Source organism: Thermobia domestica, chromosome 4, assembly GCF_964235325.1.
Source record: "Thermobia domestica chromosome 4, izTheDome1.hap1.1, whole genome shotgun sequence".
Lineage (NCBI taxonomy): Eukaryota > Metazoa > Arthropoda > Insecta > Zygentoma > Lepismatidae > Thermobia > Thermobia domestica.
The window spans coordinates 279177584-279189666 of NC_137457.1; the positions used below are offsets into that span (position 1 = coordinate 279177584).

The 12083-nt window shown below is 38.4% G+C and overlaps 1 protein-coding gene across 1 annotated transcript in view; it reads left to right on the top strand.

The window, feature by feature from the left end:
• The window catches only part of LOC145684089 (succinate dehydrogenase [ubiquinone] flavoprotein subunit, mitochondrial-like), a 107729-nt gene that overhangs the window by 12925 nt on the left and 82721 nt on the right, over positions 1–12083 (top strand). Inside the window, exon 4 of the mRNA XM_081755974.1 lies at positions 9534–9634. Coding sequence (XP_081612100.1) covers positions 9534–9634 — 101 coding nt within the window. The remainder of the gene's footprint in view (positions 1–9533; positions 9635–12083) is intronic.

Here is a 12083-nt window from a genome sequence, read left to right on the forward strand (position 1 = left end):
CCCCCCTTGTGTCAACGTAGCCATCTAAAAAAATCTGAGAAATAGTACTTGGTATACTGAATGTGTGTGCCAAATTGCAAGTTTCTATCTTGAATAGTAAGGAAGGGAGAAATTTTATTAAAATTTCCCACCATCCCCCAAATTACCACAAAACACTATGATCTCAGGGGAAAAAAATCCTGAAACATCCCTAATTACCCTAGGGCCATGTGTCGCCCATATTCTCTTCTGAATAGAACTGCCTTTCAGGCGGTACCATTCACATGTCTCCATCATGTATCTAAGGCGGGAAATTGCAGAAAAAGGGATTTTTGGTCTAAATTTCCCTTTTTTCAACTTTTAGCTCCTCTGGACCCCCCTGTTTTAACGCAGAAATCTGAAAGAAAGTCTGTTAAATACTACTAGGTAGGCTGAATGTTTGTGCACAATTTCAATCTTCTAGGTGCAAAAGTAAGCCCGCCAAAAAAAATATACTCACCATGTCCCATTTTTCCCTATATAGAAGTATATTTTTCAAAAAATCCCTGAGACGTCCCTAATTACCCTAGGACAATGATTCGACCGTCATTCTCTTCAGAATGGAACTGCCTTTCAGACGGTATGACTCACGTGTCCCCATCATGTACGTGAGGCGGGAAAATGACGAGAAACGGGATTTTGGTGGTAAAAATATCCCTTTTTTCACCCCTTTGCCCCTCTGGTTCCCCCCCTGTTTTAGCACTGACATCGGAACGAAAAATCTGGTAAATACTACTCGGTGGACTGAATGTTTGTGCAAAATTTCAATCTTCTACGTGGAAAAATAAGCCCACCCAAAAATATTGAACATAGGCTTAGAAAATGAGAAAATAAATTTTTGACATGTCATCACCTCCTATGTCTGGACGCAGTAAGGTCTGAAACGATACGTAATGTCTTCTACAAGGCCTCTGGACTTGGAAAACAAAAAAAAAAAAAAAAAAAAAAAAAAAAAAAAACGGACGAAAAGGCTCAAATAGAAGAGAAATAACGCAATGTACCATGAAAAACGCGTATGGTACAAAATTGTACCATAGGATCCCCAAAGGGTTAACTGAGCTATAATGAAGGAAGAGCCAACCACATTTGCTTTATTCATTTGCATTTTGCTTTTATTATTTTTAATTTTCCTTCACTTCTTTGACAAAAAAAAGAAAAGAAAAAAGAAAAAAAAGAAAAACGTACAAATGTACCAGCCAACAAAAGGGGCTAATTATGCTACTTTGAACACACACACACACAAGCTATTGCAATTGTATTGGTTTATTTCTAAAGAACAAAGAACAATTTAAGAGTTTATATTAGTCAATCAATCAGAGACAGAATTTCCCTGGATTTTCACGTTTTATCGAAAAATTCCCCTTTCCCTTTTTGCTAAATTTACCTACGAAATTTCCCTAGATTAGGGAAATTTCTCTCAAATTATGATCACTGGCGTTAATAGAAGACAACGTTGAGAGGCAAACAATGTGTAGTCGATGATTTTGCAGATACACTACTCGTGGGTTAATAACTAATCGCACACTGGCAACACTTGTTTTATTCCGTACCACCTACTTTGTTCCCTCCCCTTCTTTGCTCAACCTGTTCTCTCTGCACTGGCTCAGATCGTAAAACATCACTCCTACGTCATGCATTGCTCATCTGAGAATGACTGATGTATGGCTACAATATCATGGAATTCAACTACATCTTGCTTAAAGAGTGTCCCACGCCATTTCTATTCTAGTAAGTTGGCAGCACTGAATGTTACACCATTTTCATCTGTTGTCTTCGTGGTTAATAGTCACGGAACGCCGAATAGCGCATACGAGTTCCACAGAGTTTGCGAATAGTCTCATGTACGTGTTAGCACAACATTTGTAAAACGTTTTCACTACAGGCTGTTACGTTACGAAGCGCTCCATACTTACCTGTACAGAAAACAAATGACAATCATGCACTACTCGGCGCTCCGTGACTACTAACCACAAAGACAACAGATGCAATTCGTGTAACGTTCAGTGCTGCCAACTTACTACAACAGAAATGGCGGGCATTTCAAAATTTGCATTCTTTATGGGACATCGTGTAGAATAGAAAATTAGCGTTTAACAAAAACAAAATTGTCCAAACATGAAACATATGCCAATCAATAGATGTCATTGAACTGAACAAAATTATATCGATGAATGTTAATCCTTATGCGTAATTTTCGAAGAAATCGAGAATTTTTTTTTGGGAAATCTGAAAATCGATGCAGTAGAACAACTGTGCCACTTATTAAAATAAAACTGATATTGAAGTATCTCATCAAGGTCCTCATCACGACGCTAGCGAGAGGACAACGAGTTTGGTATTGTTTATGAGATATAGCCCCAAAAAATTATGATTAATCCTTAAACTTTAATTTTTATTTAAGTACAGTAAAACCTGCCTTCAACGGATCCTTTATTAAACGGAAAACTGTCTTAAAGGTAAATATTTCATGGTTCCATGGATTTTGGAGTAAAAGACATGTAAAAGTCCCTTCGTTAAGCGGAAACTGTGTTATGCGGACAACGGAAAGCAAAATAAACCTTTAACGGAAAATTCTGAGTTTCAGACTACATCGTTTAGAAAATTTTTAAACATCCTGTGAGAGGGTAAACATATACTGTCTGCGGTAAAGACTTCGTTCTTTTGTTAAATCTTTATGGGCAGTGTTGACCTTCGTCAATCACTACTCATATTCAGCTTCCACAATTTTTCACTAGTCCTACGTAGCATGTCAGCTGTCAGTCTTCTTTGTAGGCGTACTTCTGTTCCGCTTGTGTAGCAACTAGCGACAGCCAACAAAAATGAGAAGAAAACTGACAAAACAAAATTCTGGAAAAAAGGGATTGAGGTAAAGCAGAAGTTATATATCTCCATCACGTGTCGTGAAAACAAGGAGGAAAGAGTTCAGAGGACTTTCAAAATTCCAGAGAAAGCTTTTCTGTGTCCTGAAGTATACCGCAGCCAAGTAGTAGCAATGTATGCAAAAAATCCTGCTTGACTATTGGGAAAAATAAATGAAAGTGTGCACAGCATATTTTGTGTTTATTTTAAGTTTTTTTTGGGTATTAATCCGTAGAATGAAAAAGTACTGTAATTGAACAAGTTGCGTACATCAATATATTTTCTCATTATGTCCGTTATAAGCATATATATATATATATTTTTTAACGGAAATGTCTATCTCCATTAGTGTTGCCACGAGACGAGACGAGACGAGACTTCAGGCTGTCTCGTGTCGTCTCGTGCAAAGTATGTCTCGTCTCGTGTCTCGTCTCGTCTCGTTTGTCTCGTTTTGTCTCGTCTTGTCTCGTAAAAAATATAGCAGCATACCATGGGAACGGAAGTAAAATGTAGCAGGCTGCACCATGCTAATCAAGATACAACTAAGATACAAGTATTACCCAGAACACACAAGACAAAAAATGTCACGGTAGCTACACCGTGAAGCCTTCATCTCTGGTGTATGTGGTACTCGGTTCGATCTCGGTTAGTGCCATGTGAGCTTTGTGGTGGACAAACATTGAATGTGTGTGGGGACCGCGGTGGCTCAGTGGTAGAGCGTTCACCTCTGGTGCTTGGGGTCTCGGGTTCGATCAAGTAAACTTTGTGGTGGACAAACACCGTGTGCTTGAGTTTTCTCGGGGTTCTCCCGTTTCCTCCCACTTTCTTCATTCCACCATTTCATTCATTACTCATCATCACTGTCTCCTTTAGCCTAACCGGCATAACCATGGGACGTAAAACTCAAAGATTTCATTTCATTTGATTTCATTTTTCGAATGTGTGTGTTTTCTGGGAGTTGTCTAGTATCCTACCACTTTCTTCATTCCACTAATTTTCCGATCATCATTCATTCGACCAAATTTGCCTAATGTCTTAAAAATAAATTCAAATAAGTTCACAAGGCAAGGACAAATAGTTTATAAGATAATATATATATATATATATATATATATATATATATATATATATATATATATATATATATATATATATATATTTTTTTTACACACATTCTGAAACATTGAAATTTGTTTCACCAGTTTCAATACACGAATATACAGTAAATTGCTCATAGGTACGTCGAAGATGAAGACACTAATGTCAAATAATGTTTACATGACAAGCAAAGTTCGATGTAAAGGTGTCACCATCCCCGACACTATCATATACTATCAGCACACTTGCTTTATAGTGTCTTATAGTGTATATATATACAGGGTGGTCGTGCATGACTGTCGGAAAATTCGGGAGATGAATCTACAGGTAAAAACAAGCAAAAAATGTCATATGAACATTGGGTGAATGCGGCTTCGTTTGGACGCTTGAGGCGTCTGAAATGTCACATTCCGAGGCGCCAATTTGCAATATCTCAAGAACGGAGAGAAATACGAAGGTCGGGTCAAAACATATCACAGGAAACCCCATCCGAAGAATCCAATTATGCATAAGTAATGGCGAAACAGTGGCGGCGCTAGAGAGGGGCACAAAGAAAATGAATGAAACATGGAGAAAAGTGAACAATTTACACTGAAAAATTGTAGGAGGGGATGTTACTTGGAAAATGCAACAACAAATGTTAATGAACAAAATCAACAACGGCTAGTCTGTAGGGACATTATGGGAGGCGGATTGTAGGAATACAGAATCTTTGTAATGGTGAGAAATAGGAATGTCGGGTTAAAAGATATGAAAGGAAATCCCATCCGAAGAATCCAATTATGTATAAGTGATCACGAAACAGTGGCGGCGCCAGGGGGAGCACAAAGAAAGTGAATTAAACGCGGAGAAAAGTTGAAATTGGTGAAAACATAACTATTTGAAAGCAATCAGGAAACAAGAAATACAATTCTAGATGTACTGTATGATACATTTCCGATGACAGAGAGCGCATAGCTACAGTAGGTGGAACAAGGGGGCGTGCAGAGCGTCGCGTAGTAGAGTTAGTTATAGGAGTAGTGAAAGGGTGGGTAACGAGAGCGTTCTCATCGAAGATGCAGAGGACAGCGCACAGTTCATTCGTACTGAATGGGGCAGTGACAGTAACAGCACAAGCGTTTTATTGCTAAACTCCACAGGCAGGGCAGTGATTCATGTGTATGTGAATGTAGTTTACTTTGTGTCGTGTGAAACAGTGTCGATGTTGACAAGCGCGGGACGGACAAGTGCTATGTGTAATGTACCACAATGAATAAGGTAGTATACACTAACGCCAAAATGGCAGATATACATTTGATGTACGGCTTAGCGGAAGGTAATGCAGAAGAAGCACTATGTTATATGCGGAACGCTACCCAGATCGACAAATTCCAGCACCGGGGATGTTTATTCGTATTCATCAGCAATTGCAGGACACTGGGTCATTCTTTCCCAACACAGACATTCCGAGACGGCGACGCTTTCGAACACCTCCACTGCAAGAGAGGATACTCCGACATGTGACCCGGAACTCGAGTATTAGTACTCGACGAATAGCAAGGCAGGAACACGTTTCGCATCAAGTCGTGCTAAGCATCTTGCATAGTAATAATCTCAGACCATACCACGTACAACGAACGGATGCGTTATACAATGGTGACTATGAAACCCGACGACGTTTCTGTCGTTGGTTATACCGCCGCTGCCGTGTATCACCAGCCTTTCTAACACAGGTATTGTTCTCGGATGAGGCATTATTCACACGGGATGGCATCACAAATTTCCACAATGACCATCGATGGGCACTCAACAACCCGCATGCAATTGTAGAGACGAAGCATCAACAGCGTTTCCCATTGCATGTGTGGGCTGGTATTATTGGCGACAACGTTGTGGGACCACACTTCTTACCACAGCGATTCAACGCAATATCGTATCTCCAGTTTCTGACTCAGAACCTACCTATTCTGCTTGAAGATGTGCCACAGAGGACACGACAGTGTATAAGGTTTATGCATCATGACGCCCCTGCCCACTCATGTCTCACCATTCGTGCATATCTGAACAAAACATTTCCACGCAGGTGGATAGGTCGTGGTGGAAGACAAGCATGGCCCCCACGTTCGCCCGACCTGAATCCCCTAGATTTTTCCTGTGGGGTTACGTGAAGAGTGTCGTGTATACACGGCCCCTGCATGATGTTGAAGATCTTCGCCAGCGTGTATGTGCTGCATTTGCCACATTACGGCAAACGCCAGCGATATTGGCACAAGTCAGAGAATCCTTACGCCATCGTGTAACTGTCTGTCTCGAAGAACAAGGAGGACATATTGAACAGCTGCTATAGAATGGCATTATGTTGACCATGGTAAGTACAATACCTCTTGTTTTTACAGTACACTGGGTCTCATCTTCCATACGTGTTTTTTACGATCTGCACGTTTCATCACTGAGAGTGTTTAACAGTTTCTTTGCAGCTCCCATGCGCCGCCACTGTTCCGTAGTACGTGTGCATAATTGGATTCTTCGGATGGGATTTCCTTTGATATCTTTTCACCCGACATTTCTATTTCTCTCCGTTAAAATGAAACTGTATTCCTACAATCCGCCTCCCATAATGTCCCTACAGACTAGCCGTTGTTGCCTTTGTTCATTAACATTCGTTGCTGCATGTTTCATATATCATCCGCTCCTACAGTTTATCAGTGTAAATTGTTCACCGTTCTCCGCATTTCATTCACTCTCTTTATGCTTCCCCTGGCGCCGCCACTGTTTCGCCATCACTTATACATAATTGGATTCTTCGGATGGGATTTCCTTTGATATCTTTTGACCCGACATTCCTATTTCTCACCATTACAAAGATACTGTATTCCTACAATCCGCCTCCCATAACGTCCCTACAGACTAGCCGTTGTTGCCTTTGTTCATTAACATTTGTTGTTGCATGTTCTAAGTAACACCCTCTCCTACAATTTTTCAGTGTAAATTGTTCACTTTTCTCCATGTTTCATTCACTTTCTTTGTGCCCCCCTCTAGCGCCGCCACTGTTTCGCCATTACTTATGCATAATTGGATTCTTCGGATGGGGTTTCCTGTGATATGTTTTGACCCGACATTCGTATTTCTCTCCGTTCTTGAGATATTGCAAATTGCCGCCTCGGAATGTGACATTTCAGACGCCTCTAGCGTCCAAACGAAGCCGCATTCACCCAATGTTCATATGACATTTTTTGCTTGTTTTTACCTGTAGATTCATCTCCCGAATTTTCCGACAGTCATGCACGACCACCCTGTATATATATATATATATATATATATATATATATATATATATATATATATATATATATATATATTTAGAGAGAGAGAGAGAGAGATGGAAAGATATATAGATAAATAGAGAGATAGATATGTGTGTACACTTTGATTTCATATATTCCAGCCTTTAGGTTTCACAGTGTTAACCCATACCAATCCAAAAACTACTTTCCATTTTAGCATGTTTAGATTTGTTTCAATTATTTTTTTTTAAAAAAGCTCGAAACCAAATAATTTTATTGAGTAATGGAAAGTGTTTGATTGAAATTTTATATGTTACTGCACAGTAAGCTCTACTTAAAGTGCCATAGTAATGGGAGCTGAACGACACATCGGACGAAAGAATGCTTGGGGCCAGTCTTCACCTCCATGGTTCAAATCTGTTGCCATAACCGCGAGGTGTGTGCTACTATGTGGTGGTTGCCCCGTTTGTGTAACAAACTCATGACAGTACACCCAGATTAGCTAGTGGTCTAAAAAAAAGTTGATTTTTGGGTGGCCATTTTGGATTAAAGTTTCTTATATTGTCGTGATCTATTCGTAATCATACAACGTACATCTTCATACCAGGCCGAGCGTTCTCGGCGATAGACCATCGGCTTGAAGGCCCCGGGTTGAGTCCCGGAAGGGTCATATGTATGGATTTTAACAGCATTTGTTTTTTCGTATTGTGTCAGGGGGGGGGGGAGTCGTACGGGATAAAAGGATTTCAGTCTGAAAAAATTGGAGAGAATATCCTCCCCCAAGATACTTTCATGGGAGTAAGGAATTAGTAAAAATATAGGATATACATTTTATAGCAGGTTTAAAAATATGGTTTGGGTATCCTATTTCTTTTCTGTTAATTATGTTCTTCAATGTTCGAATTTTGATCATTCTCATGATATTTTCTGCTTGCAACGGAGTTTCATGAATAGTAAATGTTTCTGCAAGAAACCATTTCTGAAGATAATTCAGGTCCTAATGAATATTATTCACTAGGAAAGGGAAGTATTCCTCTCCTCTCAACATGGAAGCAGAGGGCAATTTCGCACTCTGGTCAGATCAAACATTTCCGCGTAACAAAACGAAGGTCCCCCTGTAAAAACTATTCACCTAAACTGTTATTATTAGTAGCATAAATTTGCTGAAAGCAAACAATTTGAAGGGTTCGTCGATAATATCTTTGCTTTCTTTGTCCTTCGCCCGGCTTCCAAACGAAGAGGTGAATTTTACAAATGGCTGCTGTATAATAAGCGAGCGACTGGTAAAATGGTAAAAGTGTGTTTTATTGTGTATGTGTGTGTGTGTGAGAGAGAGAGAGAGAGAGAGAGAAAGAGAGAGAGAAGGCAAAATTTTAGTTGAAAGATGACATACTTCAGTTGCCGTTTTCGGTTCATATAGGAAAAAGAATACCGCCACCAGAGAATAAAGACAAGTGTAGTCTGTTCTGTTCTCTTCCGCCATCTCAGCCAGAACTTTCAACTACAGCCTGTAATGAGTGTAGACCTTACCCAGTTTTCAAATTGAATAGATGGTGGTAGTTCGGTTTCTTGACCTTGTAAAAATCTTCCCTGTCTTTTTGTTTGTCATCATTCCAGCCAGAAATGAAAAATATGAGAATTCCTCAGTTTACAGCAAGGGGAATTGGGGACAAGACATTAAGTATGATATTCCTGGAAGCTCACGTATCACGATTGTTTCATTCAATAGACAGAGGACACTTTTCTATGAAGGCTTTTCAACATGTTTTCTCACAAAGTGGATTTTCCTTTTGCAATCTATATGACCACTGGCAATTTCAATCTTGGTCATTCCCGCCAGCGTTTTGATTTTCGAGACGGGACAAGTAGTCTGTCTCGTCTCGTGTCTCGTCTAAAAGGTTCTGTGTCTCGTCTCGTGGCAACACTAATCTCCATTAAGCGGAAACCTGCCTTTAACGGAAATTTTTGCGAGTCCCGCTCGATTCTGCTGAAGACAGATTTCACTGTATAATATTATCCAAAAATAAGACACATTGAAAAAACGGATGGATTGTCGTTACAATAGAATATATATATATATATATATATATATATATATATATATATATATATATATATATAGGTAAAGCAAAGAGTAGTTTGTCATAGTTTTTACTTTAGAAATAACAAACGTCTGTTTTCTAGAGAGCGTAAAATGCGGGTAAAATATTTGTGTACTCTTAATACCCTTTTCCCCTTTATTGTAGAAATAGCCTTCGTCTTCTTTTAAAACTCTTTTGGTTGTTTTGTATGCAGGTATGATACAGTGAAAGGTTCCGATTGGCTAGGAGACCAAAATGCTATTCATTATATGACAAGGGAAGCTCCAGATGCTGTAATTGAGCTGGAGAATTATGGTAAGACTCAAAGAAAAGATTAAAAACATTTGATTCAATAATTACAGAAAAGGAATAAAGAAACGTGATTCTTTTTTATAACTTTAATATTCTATCTATATGCTTGCCAAAATACTTCTCCCATTATGATTAGAGGAGAATAATAAACTCCACAGCTATTGTGCTGCCAAAATGTCTTGAGCCGTGGCAAAAATGCGAACTAAAGCTCACACCCTTACACACCCACGCGTTGAGCCAATAAGGGTTCAGCTGTTGCTAAGCGAAGACTAAGGATCAAGTCAATGTGGTATATCTTTACCAATTTACTGTGCGATTTGGAATCTCACCTGTTATGATTACCGTAAATCATTATTCGGCCTAAAATACCGGTAGAATAGGCTTATGTATCCACTGAAAAGTTTCATATGTAAACACGCATTAAATTGCAAATGGCGATGATGCTCTTTGATAGCATTCTTGTTAAGATGCATTATTGTATGTAGTACAGGTGTTTCATTCGATATATTAGTATATTTGGGCATTTCATTTACATTTCAGAAGAGTATTTCTTGGTTTTAACCAGATCAACTTTGTCAATGGAGTCAAAACTAGGACAATAAAAGTTTGATCTTCTACACCCCACGTCAACCTATTTAACATGCTTATTCCTAGATGTGTATGTGTATGTATGTTGCTATGCAAATTCAAGTTTGTTGTCAGTTTATTACATTTATATATCAGGTAGTAGGAAAGAAGTTAGACACGCGAAAAACAACATTCTAAGACGAATATATTTGACTTGATTAGGATATATTATTTCAAACAAATGCTCTTTTACGTACACGAAAGGAAAGGTACAAAGCTTGCTTATTATCCATCCATTTATATTTCTTCCTACTGTATATCTGTATCACTACAGAAAAGAAACGACTTTAGCACAAAACATTCATCTACCAGGCACGTAGCCAGGATTTCCTGAAGGGGGGGGGGGGATCCGTGACATGAAATACTGTGGTCACTACATGAGGGGCTCGACCATTCTAAAATATTTTACTGGAACATATATTGGTTGTTTTAGCCAGAATTTCGTAACGGGGGCTGGGGAAGGCGTGACATGAAATTCTGAAGGCCCAGGAGCTCGATCAATCTAAACTACATTACTATCAACATATATAGGTTTGTTAGGACAAGAAAATGAGGATATGTTGATAAGTATTGTAATAACAAACTATGAAGAAATCTCGAGTGAAAGAATAAAAAACAGTACTGAAAAAGATTTTACAATATTGAAGTTGTTCCTCTGTTCATTCAAATATAACAATTTTCCTTTCATTATGACCTCAACTATTACAAAAAGTACATATTCACTATTATAAAAAGTACATACTCAATAATGTCTTGTAAATTATTTTACAATATCTGTGTTTCTTTCTCTGTTGAATCAGATGTTAATAGAACTTTCTTTCCACATAAATTTTTGTTTTTATTATTCCGTAAACTACTGTCTGTTCCAAATGACAGGTTAAATGAGCAGTAGAAAATTGTTTTTGAAACAACATGTTTGACACTGCAAGGATGCGATGACGAAAAATTATGATAAAAAATGTCCACGCTGTTACACAACGGCGCTATGCTTTCGGAAGCTTGAAATCTCCCTGACTAGTAGCAGAAATTCTGAGAATTCCGTAACTTTTCAAGAAATTTCAAATTCCTCGACTCTTCCAGAATATCTAGCTCACCTCGCCACCATGTATTTCAAATAATACAAATCTCCTCATAAGAAAGAGTAACCAAAAGCTTCCTGTTTTTTTTTTATTTTTTAACGCTGATCTTCCTTTTTCTCATTTCATTTTGTTTCATCCTTCCTTATTTTTTTAAATTTCTGGACTCGAAGGGGGGTCCGGCCCCCCGGACCCTCCCCCTTGGCTACGTGCCTGCATCTACCAGTATATTTGTCAGCGAAATACCCTAAAACAACTAAGCTGACAACAGCTTTCAGCATAGAAGAGTCCACACTTGCATCGCTAGGTGTGAAGCAAATGATAGTTTCTTTTACATGCAAGCCCGAATATGTTTTGTACACAAACGTGAACCGACCACCACTCGCGGTATCTGAGAGACTCGCGTGTGCGTAATGCCCAAACTAGATTCGGGCTTCGTTTGTTTGTATTAATTAGTCCTTTCAGCTTAGGGTTGAAAGTGTTACAGTGAATTATTCCTTAGCTTTTGCTCAAATCAACAGTGTGCCTAAAGTCAAACTATATACCCCGTGTTATAACACAGCAAACTGTATCTACATCTTAAAGGCGTTAAATCTTCATTCCAAGCGGTTTGTGAAAAGTGTATATATAAATGTATTTCTTATAAAAACTCTCATGTACGACATTTATTGTTATTAATACTAAATTATATATATATATATATATATATATATATATATATATATATATATATATATATATATATATAT